We start from the raw sequence: 13617 nt of genomic DNA on the forward strand, positions 1-13617 counted from the left end.
ATGGACAAACAGAAAGGTACCGTACTCCCTGTTACACAGCTACAGACGTCACGTACAGGAACACTGATGGTATGAATGAAGTCCTCCCGCTGTGGAGATCACAGGAGAACACCGGCGAGCACTGCAGGACAGAGAGGTTGATGGTAACAGAGCCGATGGCGTCACAAAAGCTCTCCATCCAGGAGAAATGTGTTTAATCAGACGGGGAAACTTCATTTAACAAGAAGGTTTTAGATGTTTCATATGTGCTCATCTCACATCATATGAGCACATAGTAAGTACACCCCTGACAGTAATCAGATTACCTTTGAGCTGAACAGTGTTTGCTCTGACGGGCTCAACAGCAGGAGCTCAGTGCATGGAGGAGACCAGAATCCATTCGTTTCTGCTCAGATCTTCTCACGTTCTTCACACTGTTTTATTCAGATGCTGTTTGAGGGGTTCTGTTGAAAACACCACAGAGGTGTTGAGCTGGTTTCAGGACACAGACTGCCAGGATTCTGCTTCTAGAAACGTCATCAACACCTTCTGCCCTCATGCAGCCCCACATCATGATGCTGCCACCTCTGTGCTTCACTGTCAGGACCATGATCCACTGTGGTGGTCCTGGTCAGGTTCACACCAAACATCTGGACTCCATGTGAGCCCAACACATTGATCTCCATCTGACCAGAGGATGTTCTCCAGCATCCATCAGGCTTCTGTTCATGTTCTCTGGTGAACTTTGATGTGGAAGTTTAGCTGTGAGCAGCAGCCAGGTTTAGTTCTGCTCCTCCGTCCATAGAGGCTGATGTTCTGAAGTGTCCTTCACACTGTGTGAGCTTCACACTAACTCTGGTCTCCATTGATCAGCCCTGTGCCAAGTCTGAAGCAGCTGCCTTTGTCTGGTGTCCACAGCTCCATAGTGACAGTAGTTGACTGTCCGTGGAGTCATTGTAGGAGGACGACCACTGCAGCCCTGATCAGTGCTGCTGTGGCTCCTTCTGGACCTCCTGGTTCCTGCTCACACTGGGCTGCACTGGGTTCTAGCTGCTCACTGATCTTCTGGATTCTTCTCCATCTTTGTCCAGTCTCTCAGTCAGATGTTTCTCCTCCTCTGTTCAGGTCTTCTCCATGTGGAGCCATGATGCAGACATAGATAGACACAGTCCAGAGGTCCAGAACTGAGAAGGTTCTGCTGCTATCAGCTCCTTGTAGAACCATGTTCATGCAGGTGGACTGATGGGAACCACAGCTGGACTCAGTGATCACAGGTTGATCCACTTCTGTTTCACTGAATTTCTACTTTCGGGTCGGTCCGTTTAATATCGTCTCTGTGAAGTGTTACAACAAAGCAGCTGTTTACTTCAGAACCAGCTGAAGATCTGAATCATTTATTGACGCATATGTGATGTTTTATGGACGTTTTTTGTATTTGACAGGCTTCAGATGTCGGACATACGATGAAACGCTTGATGAGATCTTTTGTTTTTGCGTGTTGTGTTCCAGGTGTTATCACATCTGACAAACACCGACATGTTTAGGACGTTTAAAATCAACCTTCTTCTCTCTTGATTTGTTACGTTGAACATCCTTCTGATGGATTTATGGCCTCAGGTGCTTGTTTTAACTCAGATTCACGCCTTGTTCACAACGAATCAACTCCAAGTTCGAGTCCACAAACCAGAGGGTGACTTTACAGGAGCCACGTCCATCTGGATCATCCTCACATGGTGGGAGTGTAACTACATTTCTGAAGCCTCCCCAGCGCCCCCTAAAGGCTGCGGCGTTCACTACGACTGCATCGTGATCTGACCTGTGAAGGAGCTGTCGTGCAGTCTTTATCACGCCGGCGGTATGTTAACTACAGCAGCACAACAACCGGAAACACTCGTCCGTCCTCCTCCGTCATCGTTCCTCCCGCTGCTCTCAGGAGACCGAGCTAATGGCCTGTTTAGATGCTAAACCGACAGCTTGAGCGCGTTCCTGCCGTTAGTCGGCTTGAGTCTCGACCGTGTACGCTCTGTCACGACTGACTCGATTGACGGCAGATTTGCGTATCAGAAGTTTGTTTTCGCTGCTCTCCTCTCCCGTTAATCATCTCACGACCCCTCAGCCTTATCTGGTGACCCTTTGAAGGGGCCTGACCCTACGTTGGGAACCGCTAGCTAACTGCACATAAAGTAGGAAAAAAAAACAAACAGGAAAAAGCTGCTGAAGGTTTGAAACAAGGTTCTGCACCTACATGTGTACCGTTCATGTCTATGCAGGACGTTCTTGTGATGGACCTGCACAGCGTCCAACCACCTGAAGGCACGGCCACGAGATGAAAAAATTAGATTTCAATAATGATGCAAACATTATTTAATGAGCTGTGTGACATAATAGTTTCACCAACTTAATACTGTGTGTAATTTAAACTTGTGTTAATTGATTTCAAGCCAAACTCAGGTTCTAGTAAAAACCTGCGTTTGCTTGATGACTTCCTGTTTCTCCACTTTGAGGCGACTAATGACAATATGTCGTATGAAACAGTGCTGATGATAGAAAACATGCTAACTCTCGTCACTCAGCATCGTGCTTTTGGTTGAACACAGCTCCTCTCCAAACCGTTGGGTTATTTTTGTTGTTGTTAAACCTGTTGTCATGGTAACCTGTTTGTCTGAGTGAATTCAGCTTTCATGGCCGAGTACGCACACGACATACGAGGAGTTTGGTTCTGGCTGCTGGTGTCGGCCCGGGAATGAGAAATAGGAACATAAAAAATAAAGTACAATAACTGCACAAAGAAAAGCATAAAAATAAAATAAAATGAATGATAATAATAAAAAATAAGACGACACATGACGCCGATAGTGACGACTAAACGGGTTGATAAGGTTCAAATCAAATCAAGTCACTTTATTGTTGTAAAAACAGGAAACAGAATAATACGAGCCAGCTCGGTGCAGCTACTGGTTAGCGGCTGGTTACTGGTCTGGTGGGTCGGTGCTGAGCTGGTCAGTGCAGGCAGTCAGCAGTGATGTAGACGTTCCTCCTACATGGACCAGCCAGAAGACCAAGGAGCTCCACACCCTGCACCACCCACTCCCCTTAAAAGGCCCCGAACCCGCAACCTGGTTCTGATCTGAACCCTGAAACCAAGTCCGAACCCACAAACGTCTCTTTGAAACCAAAATGTCCTCACAAGGCAGGAGCGTCCTCACCAGGTCCCAAACCGCACACGTCCTCACAAAGATAGCTGCACAAGAACACGGTGGACTCCCGGCGGCGGCGGCGGCTAATTTCAGGGTTCGGTTTTCATGGTGAAGCAGCTCAAATCACTTTCAGCTTCTCCTCAACTCTTCAACTTTGGCCAATTACAGGAGCAGCGCCGCCGTTTTCCTTCTGCCGCCACAGATTCTTTCATTTTCAAGCTGCTTTTGGCTCAAAGGCCACAAACAGCTTCCCGGCTGAGCTGGTCGGGTGACGCTGCTCGGACTCTGTAGCTTTACATCACGCTCACTGTGACGCTGCTGCTGCTGGTTTGGTGCAGAATCATGAACCTCAGTGTCAGTCTGTCAGAGAGACGGAGGACGTAGGCAGGGTTCTGACAGTTTGGTCCCAGTCCAAATGAAGATGACGCTGAAGAAGATTTTCTGTGTAGCTCAGCCTGCTGTGGTCCACCAGCTGTGGCCTCCACGTGAGATGCTAGCCCTGATTTCACTGACTGTCCGGAGAGCTGAGCGTCTTCTCCTAAAGCTCATGTCGGTCCACGAGCGTCTCCAGGATGTTGATCAGAACCATAAATACAGACATGTTCATAACATTTTGGATCAGTCCTCAGTGGTTCTGAGCCTGGTTGGAGTCCTTGTAGACAGTTTTTTGAGTCTCTTTAGACAAACTTTACAGCAACTTTGGACTTTTCTAGTAGTTTTGGAGATTCTGTGAGTCATTTCCAACACGTTTGGACTCATTTGAAAACTGTTCAGTCACATTTAGCTTCATCTTCAACTAACTTTGAGTCACAGCGACACATCTGGAGTCATCTCGTACGAATTCTGAATAATCTTGAACATGTTGTTTTTCATTTTGGATCGTTTTTGGGTTGTTTTGTACAAAGTCTGTATAGTTTTGAATCATTTATTACACGCGATATGCTAGCAAGCTACGCCGTTTCAGAAAAGTTCAAGTCATTTTGGACCTTTTTTAAAATAACTTTGGACCAATTTATGTCTGGTTTTGGACAATTTATTCATTTTGGATGGATTTATAACATTTCAGACAATCTGGGGTTGTTTTTTTATTTTTAGCTCATCTGGGGTCAAGTTTCAGTCGTTTCAGAAAAACTTTTGCACAAATTCTGCATCGTTTTGGACATTTGTTTTAATTTTAGACAGATTGTTGTTTTAAACACTTCTTAAGTTTTTTTGGTCGTGAGTCAGTCAGCAGGATTCAAACAGACACTGAACACGTTCATGGAGATACAGCAGGCTGAAATGTTCTCGTTCAGGTTCAGCTTAGCTTAAAGCTAAAGTGTTAAACTGAAATGCTAAGCTTGTGATTTTATGTGAGAACGTCAGACGCTCCAAAGAGAGGCTCAGTCAGCGCTGTCACCGTGGCTGGGCAGGAAATCTTTACGTTTAAGGTTAGGTTGTGGTTAGGTTTGGGCTAAATGTCCAGGAAATGAGCGTAAGTCCATGTGATGTCCAGTGAAGCGACGCAAACAGAACTGTATGTGAGTCCCGCTGCTTCAAAGCCAGAGACAGGAAGTGATGCTGATGCTCAGATAAGCTGCGTTCAGCAACACAAACTCCTTCCTCCTCGGCCGTCCGGCATCGCTCTGCCGTCGCCGTGGGGCTGTGGGCGGGCCAGCTATGTGCAGCGCCACGTTTAAATCAGCGGCGGGCCGATAAGCAGCGCCGGGGCATCCTTAAAGTCAGCAGAGAGGAGTTAATCAGAACCCTCGTCTCCCACTCGGCCCGGACCCTGAATGGACTCAGTCTGCGGGCATGAATGGAGCTGCAGGACAATGGCTGCATGTTTTTACATGTTCGCCTCCAGCCGGTCGTGGCTCACACTGAGGCCCATTTATGACCCAAACAACAGCAGAACCGAGTCGATACCTACTTTGTGTCTCCGCCTTTTCCATTATTATAATACAGAGACAGCCGGTCAGGAGCATCAACATGCTGACATGGTGGGTTACACGTCATTAGCAACACGTCCATTTAGCATCGATCTGTACATCCAGACAAGCTAGAGGAGGTTTCTACGGGTTTTAGTTGTTCCCGAGTACAACAAAAGTGATCAAAGCTGCAACAAAGACTAAATTATCTGGTATATTTCTACGTTCATTAAATAATTCTGGACAATTTTGGGTCATTTCAGACTAATTTTGAGTCGTTTTGGTCAAATTTTAAGTCATTTTGGACATTTTTGAGTAATTTTAGACAAATTCTGAATAACTTTGGACAATTTTGAGTAACTTTGGATGGATTGTTCACTCATGAAAACGTGTCAACAAAGTTAGCTTAACGATGACCCATAATTAGAACAAATATAAAAATACTGAAATACCATATATGTGCACTTGACTGCAGGGTGTCATAATAAACTGCAAAATATGTTTAAATCCACCTTCTGGATAACTAGAAGACATTTTAAAATACATTTAAATGTGAGACTGTAGCGTGCTACATGTGAACTCGCTAATGTTCGGCTAAACATTCATGTTGTAGGTTTAGCAGCTACAGAACCACAGAGGGACTGATTCTCCTTTAATTAGTTCATTTCTCAAATATGTACGTGGCACAAAAACAATATTGTACAAAAAAACGTACTCGCTAACGCTAAAGTACACGTTGTGTTTTCAAGGATGCTAGTTTTTCACCCGAGTCCTTCATGAAGGTCAAGCGGCCCAGTGGGAGGTTTAAGGTTCTGGTCATCACTACGGGGGTCCTTCAGGTTCTTTAAGAGGTTCTCGTGGGCCTTTACAAGAAGCTGGTTGTGGTGGACACTGAGGATGTTCTTGTCTTTACGGTGGTTGCAGTCATGTTCTGGGTGTCAGCGTTCCAGTGGTCCATTAGGCGGCTGTGTTCAACGGCCAGGAAGTTCTTGGAGTCTCTTAGAAGATTCTGATCATGACGGAGATTCTCGGCTTCCTTTAGGTGTTCCGTTGCTAAGTTAGAAGTTTTTTATTTTGGTGGTTCCAGTGGTGAGTGAGAAGGTCCCACAGACTGCTCAGATGGTTTCAGCAGTTACCGATGTGTTCCCGCTGCTCCTTCAGGTGGTTGAAGTGGACAGTGAGGAGGTTCTAGAGGAGGTTCTAACTGTCATTACGTTAGATTCGTTTAGAGGTTCTAGTGGTCAGACCTGAGGTGCTCTTACAGGTTTTCTTGAAGGTCTTAGTGGTTCTTCAGAAGGTCTCGTAGGTTTGTTAGAGAGTGGACGTGTACACAAAGGAGAACCTGGGGAGGCTGTAGTCCTGGTCATATATGAAGAGGAGGTCCTACAGGTTCTTTACTGGGTGTGTTATCCATTTACAGAAGCCTCTTTTTTGAGGTTCTAGTGATCAGAATTGAGGAGCCCTTATGGTTTCCTGGGGGGTTCCTGTTCTTGGAGGTTATTACATGGTTCTAGTGGCCTCTGAGAAGTTTCCATGGATCCCTCACATGGTTGAAGGGGACACTGAGGAGTCTGTAGTGGTTTCTAAGGTTTTGGAGGCGACTGAAGAAACTCTAGTTGACCTTTAGGACATTCTTGTGGTCACTGAGGAGGCCGAATGACCTGAAACACGTCCGCAAACAAGAGACAAAAAGGCCAAAGTCAACAGCCCAGAAGGAAGCTCAGGTTCTGTCGTTGGACTGCAGGGTTCTCCAGCGATGGAACAGCACCGTCTTTGTTCTGCGTTAAACATTAGCAGCATCCAGCAGCTTATCGCTGTTGATCCTGTCGTCAGCGACAACGTGAAGGTCAGAACATCTGGACATCTGTGAAGGGACGCTGTTGTGGGAACAGGTGCCGTCACACCTGTGTTGAGACGCAGTTATTGACTCATTACCCAGATACATAAACTGGACTGGTGAGAGCATCATGTCAACTGCTTTTGTATTTGTGGAGGGGAGTCGTGAGGTTTTTATTCACGTTAATACATCAGGACCAGCTGACAGGAACATGACATGCAGATGAAGACAGAAGGCTGACGTGTTGTTATGCTTCAGTCCTTGTACGAGGGCGATAATCAGCATCTTGTTTTGCTGCCTTTGAGTGATTTCAGCTGAAAACAGAGTCAGTGTTCATTCATAGAGGCAGACAACAGCTTCATTCACGGCATGAACACAGACGGACTTCATGACAGTTTACATTTTTGTCAACCTGCTGATGACAAACTGGACCTCCTCCATCAGCAGCTCAAGGAAATCACAGGAAGTAAATCCTTCAAACAAACGGACATGTTAGTAAAAGAACTGAAGCTTTTAATAAAATGTTAGCCTGCCAATATGTAGAAGCCCACATGCTAAATGTTACATGCTATGTGTTACTGTAAGTTTATGCTAATCGTCTGCTACACTGGATATGATCCACAATATGCTGACAAGCTCAGACGCTTTGATGATAAATGTGTCTAGTTAGACGCCTAATTACTTGTTAACTTGCTAATTGTGTTGCTTTTCATGTAATTGCATTTTGAAATAATACAAGCTAAATGTTAGCTCGTTAACATGGGATGAACATGTCAATGCTTAGTGTTGTATGCTAACATGTCAGATTCTAGTCGCATGCATGATAGCATTTTAACAAGCAAACTGAATAAATATTAGGCACTAAATGCTAATAAGACTATGTTAGCATGTTAGCATGATGTAAACAAGTTATTATACAGATGATAGCATGTCAAGATGCTGAAAATGTGTGTTAGCATGTTAGCATGATAAATGCTACACACTTAATGTTAGCACGTTAACATGGGATGAACATGTTAATGCTGGCAGTATGCTAAGATGCTCAGATGCTAAGTGTTGTATGCTAACATGTCAGATTCTAGTCGCATGCATGATAGCATTTTAACAAGCAAACGGAATATTATATACTAAATGCTAATAAGGCTATGTTAGCATGTTAGCATGATGTAAACAAGTTATTATACCAATGATAGCATGCTAAGATGCTGAAAATGTGTGCTAGCATGTTAGCATGATAAATGTAGCGCACTTAGTGTTAGCACTTTAACATGGGATGAACATGTTAATGCTAGCAATATGCTAAGATGCTCAGATGCTAAGTGTTGCATACTAACTTGTCAGTATGGTAAGATTCTAGTCGAATGCATGATAGCATTTTAGCAAGCAAACTGAATAGATATTCTGTACTAAATGCTAGTAAGGCTATGTTAGCATGTTAACATGATGTAAACAAGTTATTATGATAGCATGCTAAGATGCTGAAAATGTGTGTTAGCATGTTGGCATGATGAATGTTACACACTAAGATAAAATAATGAATGTTCTAAGCAGCTGCCAAGTTGGTAGCTTTGTACATTTAATGTATTTTGTTGTGTTTTTTTTTCTCTGTGAACGTGTAGAAGAGTTAAACATTGAAGGAATGAGGAGGGACGCACAACGACAGTGTGTCTGATTCAGAGTAAACACTGATGGACAGATACTGAGGCTGAGACCCGACATGAGTCATCGCTGAGTTAAACAGTGACTCGGTCGGAGATAACGTCTGTAAACCGCTCATTTCACTGAAGATCACATCCTGCTAACGAGGACAAACAGGCGTCCAGCTCCTCACCTGTCTGTCCGTCTGTCCGTCTGTCTGTCTGCTGTAGTTCTGGCTAAGCTGATCTGGGACCTGCAGTCCTTCCTGTCTGTTCTGGACTCGGAGAACCTGAGTTACATCGCTCAGGCTCAGAAGAAATCCATCTCAGAGCTGCTGTCGAAACTGCAGCCTCACGACACGCCAGGTGACACGATACTACAGTATATGAGTACTGAGTAGTGGTACTAAAACTACAGTATGAGTAGTACTCCTTATAGTACTACTACTACTGTATGAGTACTAGTGAGTACTGCTCAGAGTGGGCCGACACCAGAGCGGTGGGGTTCTAACTGTCTGCTGTGTTTCCAGTGGAGGATGCTGAGTACATGATCATGAGCTGTCCATCATCGTCTCATAGCAACGAGCTGGTGGACGCACCTGGGACAGGTACGGCTGATGCTGCTTTCACACTGAACCAATCACAGTTCATAGTAACGAGCTGGTAGGAGCATTCCTGAAAAGCAGTGAGGTCTGTATGACGACATGGATACGGATGGATGTGGACGGTGTTTCTAACAATAACACTCTAGCGTGCAGACAGCTAACATGTTAGCATGCAGACAGCTAACACGCTAGCGTGCAGACAGCTAACATGTTAGCATGCAGACAGCTAACATGTTAGCATGCAGACAGCTAGCATGTTAGCGTGCAGATAGCTAACGCGTTAGCGTGCAGACAGCTAACATGTTAGCATGCAGACAGCTAACACGCTAGCGTGCAGACAGCTAACACGTTAGCGTGCAGACAGCTAGCATGTTAGCGTGCAGACAGCTAACATGTTAGCGTGCAGACAGCTAGCATGTTAGCGTGCAGACAGCTAGCATGTTAGCGTGCAGACAGCTAACATGTTAGCGTGCAGACAGCTAGCATGTTAGCGTGCAGACAGCTAACACGCTAGCGTGCAGACAGCTAGCGCGCAGACAGCTAGCGCGTTAACATGCAGACAGCTAGCATGCTAACATGTCATATAAAAGACAGTTTGGCATCAGGTGTTTGTGTGTTTATTTGTTTGTTTGTTTGTTTACCCAGAAGGCGTCCGCACCTCTGAGCTGGTCTCAGATCAGGACTCACCCGTCTGGCTGAGGAATGGGGTGAGTCAACACACACCAGACTGGTCAGACTGGTCAGACTGGTCAGACTGGTCTCCTCCACACACACACTGAATTACATTAACTAATTATTTAAATATTGTTGTTGTTTTTTAAAAAATTTTAAAACAGAAATAGATATAAAGTTTAAGTTTAATAAAATAAAATAATACAAAACATTATAATAAAAAACAATAATAATATTAGTAACATAAAAACAGGGGACAGGTTTCTCGACCCAGTATCTACCTGGAGGGACGCCGTCAGGAAACAGGCGTTTATAAAGATTTAAGGATGATTTTTGGGGCTTTTTTGCGCCTTCATTGTGCAGGACAGTGAAGAGAGAAACAGGGAAACGTGGGGAGAAGAGTGGAGCTGATGAGGCGCCGGCCGGACTCGACCCTGTACACGGGTCGCCGTCTGATCCGGTTGAGCTACCGGGTCGCCCTGAAGACAACAGTCTTTAAAAAGCAGTTTAATGGGGAAAAAAAATAAAAGGACAGGCTAAAAAAGACCAAAACTGACAGAATAAAAATGAGCAAAATATTTAAGAAAAAAGCTAATAATAATAATAATAATAATAATAATAATAATAATAATAATAATAATGAATAAATGAATAAAATACAAATGATAAAGACATTTTTAAAAAATGCAAATATAAAATAGGACATAAAAAAATACCACAAATTGAATAAAATTAACAAATAAAATTAACAAATAAAATAAAATAAAATCACATTAAATTCACATCATAATAAAAAAGCCAACGTGATGGGTTAATGTCACACATTCACTCCAGAAGTTTTCTCAGTCTGTGGAGCAGAAGAACATCTGAAAAGGTCCTTTACCAGGAACAAAACACCAACAACAGGTGAAACTTCCAGGTGTAGTTCCTTCCTATCACCTCTGGTTACCATGGAAACACAGAAGCATCGTTATTACGCATCCAATCAGAGCGCTGCTCCCGTCCTCCTGAACCTCCTCGCCGAACTCGGTTCTATTGTGAGGTCCAAGACGAGCGGAGCAGAGAGGAAACGGGCTTCCTTTGAGGAGTTCTGGAACGGAGAGGAGGAGGAGCAGCTCTGTGATGTGGGTCAGTAATGACAGAGCCGGTCCTCCTGAGGTTTGGGAGGAGACGCTGTGTGTGTGTGTGTGTGTGTGTGTGTGTGTGAGGGAGTGACAGGAACTTGTGTGTTTACATGTGAGGCCATCTCCCCTCAATCTGCCGTCCTATTGGCCGAGAGCGCTGCAGAGGGAGGAAGTGGTCACTGATGGCGGCCGATTAGCATCTGGCCTACGTGATGGATGGACACACACACACACACACACACACACACACACACACACACGACAAGTTAAAAACACACACTACGTCGGTCAGGATTAACCCTGCAGACACAAACCGACCCAGCTGGCTTTCCTACGATGACGGTTTCCGTGTTCTGCTTTTCTCTCTGACTGATGTTCTAAATGTTCCAAAGTGAATAATCGTGTTCTTCCATTGTTTCCGTCGACGCTCTGGCCGCTGAGCTTCTGCCTCGACAGCAGTCATTCTGGCTGTGTTCGGCCCGTTGGTCCAGTTCACTGCAATAAGTGGACGGCGGCCGTGAGATCGAAGCCGATGATGTTCAAGCAGCTTTCCATTCCCCCTGCCACACCAAAGAGCCGAGTCCTGTCAGAAGTAGACCCAAAACATCTGAGCAGGAAACTGTTTCCCAATAAAAGCACACAGCTGGTTCAGCCCACCATGGGCTGCATTTATGGATGGATTTACAGGTCACTACAGACAGAGCTGAACCCTGATCCTGCAGTGGGAGGCGTCCGGCCGACAGTGTTCTGGTGGATCAGGGTTTGTTGTTGTTGTAATACCGTGATCGACCACCAGGTGGAGTCAAAACCACAGAATCAGTCATGAAAAACACAGTTCGCCTGGTGGCCGAGTTTTATGTTTTGTGCGTTTCTGCCGTAAATTGACGCAGAAAAGGAACAAACTTCAGCAGAAAGACTCCTCACGATGCAGCTGGTGACGAGTTTCAGAACCTCCTGGTGGAGGACAAGTCAAATATGACCCAATACTCAAACCCAGGTGGTACTCGGTCCACTCTTTACTGAGTAGAGTCTGGACTCAGGTTCTGGTTCTGACGTCAGATGCTTTCATTTAAATATTTGAAATCTTTATTCTGGAAGGTTGATCGTAGCAGCTGGACCTGCTTGAAGACGTTCCACTTTCATCCAAGAGGCTCCATCAGCTCTGATGGACTAGTGGGAGTTCCACATACTGACTAAGATCTCTCCCCAGGAGGATGAACCCACATCCACACCTAGTCACAAAGGACCCTAACGAACCCCATAACGAGGGGGAGGAGCAACAAACCCCCAATTAAAACCCAAACTCAGGTGTTAACGTCTCCTTCAGGATATCAGGATGTGGAACTCCCAACCAGTCAGTCAGAGCTGATGAAGCCTCTTGGATGAAGGTGGAACGTCTTCAAGGAACTCAAGCAGGTCCAGCTGCTACCATTAATCTACCAGAAGAACCAGGACCTGGAGGACTGAGGATCTTCACAGACAGTTGAAATCTTTCCAGCATGTCCTGACACGATGAGTCTGTTTTTCTTCTCCTGTTGATAAACTGAAGCTTCCTTCATGTCGGTCAGACTGCAGAAGCTTCAGGTTCACTTTGACAGATCTCATGTTTCTGAGCTTGTCCAACCTGCTGCTCATTCAGATGCAGGGCCCCGTGGTGCCTCCTCACCCTCCTGGAGGTCTGGGAGCTGATGAAGATGAAGACACGTATGAGGAAGCTGAGCCTTACGTCGCCGCCGACACCACCGTGTCTAACACCGGTACCTGCAAACCCACCAGCAGCAGAACCACCTGGACATACAAACGCTGTGAGTCACGAAGCTTTTCTTTTCTCCAGAGAAGTCCGACAGCAGTCACTACGAGTCGTACGGCGAAGACGAGGACGAGGACGACGAGGGGGAGGAGCTTGTGAAGGACAGGGCCCACTACATCCAATGGAGCGCCTCGCAGCCCTGCCTAAGGCCCGTCCCCGAGTCCCGCCTCTGTGGCTACCTGTGGAGGAGGAAGTGGCTCGGACAGTGGAGCAAACAGCTGTTCATCATCAGGAACGACGCGCTGCTGGTGAGACGCAAAACACGTCAGCATCACCGTCTCCTGACCAATCAGGGCTCAGCGTTACACATGCAGTTACTCCAGCGTCCACTAGATGGAGCTGTGGTCAAACGTTTTACAGGTCAGCTGAGTGTCACACCTGTCACCTGTCACCTGGCCACTCAGAGACAGGTGTCGATCTGGTCGAGCGTAGACGGTCCTGACAGCAGGGGGCGCTCTGAGTGATCACCTGGTGTCTCTTCTCCCACACAGTGCTACAAGTGCGCCCGCGACCTGCTGCCTCAGATGGAGTTGAACCTTCGCGGCTGTCAGCTCGTCTACAAGTCGAAGACCAACAGGAAGATCCAGCACCAGCTCAAACTGGTGCCGCTGGGATCCGAGTCACTGGTTCTGGGCTACAGCAGCTTCCAGCAGGCCGACGAGTGGAAGAAGGCAACGTATCGTCACCACTTTACTCTAACTCAGAGCTACGCTTCTGCTCGACCACAGTTCAGAGGGAGAGTCTGTCTGGACTGTAACCGGACTGTAACTGGACTGTAACTGGATCACTGGACTGTAACTGGACTTTAACTGGACTGTAACTGGACCACTGGACTGTAACTGGACT

General features: G+C 45.9%; 1 protein-coding gene across 1 annotated transcript in view; it reads left to right on the top strand.

The window, feature by feature from the left end:
- Positions 1–13617, top strand: part of LOC103373451 (actin filament-associated protein 1-like 2) — a 19466-nt gene continuing 5849 nt past the window's right edge. The window contains exons 1-7 of the mRNA XM_008303342.1: positions 1–16; positions 8792–8926; positions 9091–9168; positions 9814–9872; positions 12601–12718; positions 12796–13019; positions 13263–13442. Of these exons, the coding sequence (XP_008301564.1) occupies positions 1–16; positions 8792–8926; positions 9091–9168; positions 9814–9872; positions 12601–12718; positions 12796–13019; positions 13263–13442 (810 nt within the window). The remainder of the gene's footprint in view (positions 17–8791; positions 8927–9090; positions 9169–9813; positions 9873–12600; positions 12719–12795; positions 13020–13262; positions 13443–13617) is intronic.

The sequence above is a fragment of the Stegastes partitus genome, unplaced genomic scaffold, assembly GCF_000690725.1.
Source record: "Stegastes partitus isolate 25-593 unplaced genomic scaffold, Stegastes_partitus-1.0.2 Scaffold1984, whole genome shotgun sequence".
NCBI classification, from domain to species: domain Eukaryota; kingdom Metazoa; phylum Chordata; class Actinopteri; family Pomacentridae; genus Stegastes; species Stegastes partitus.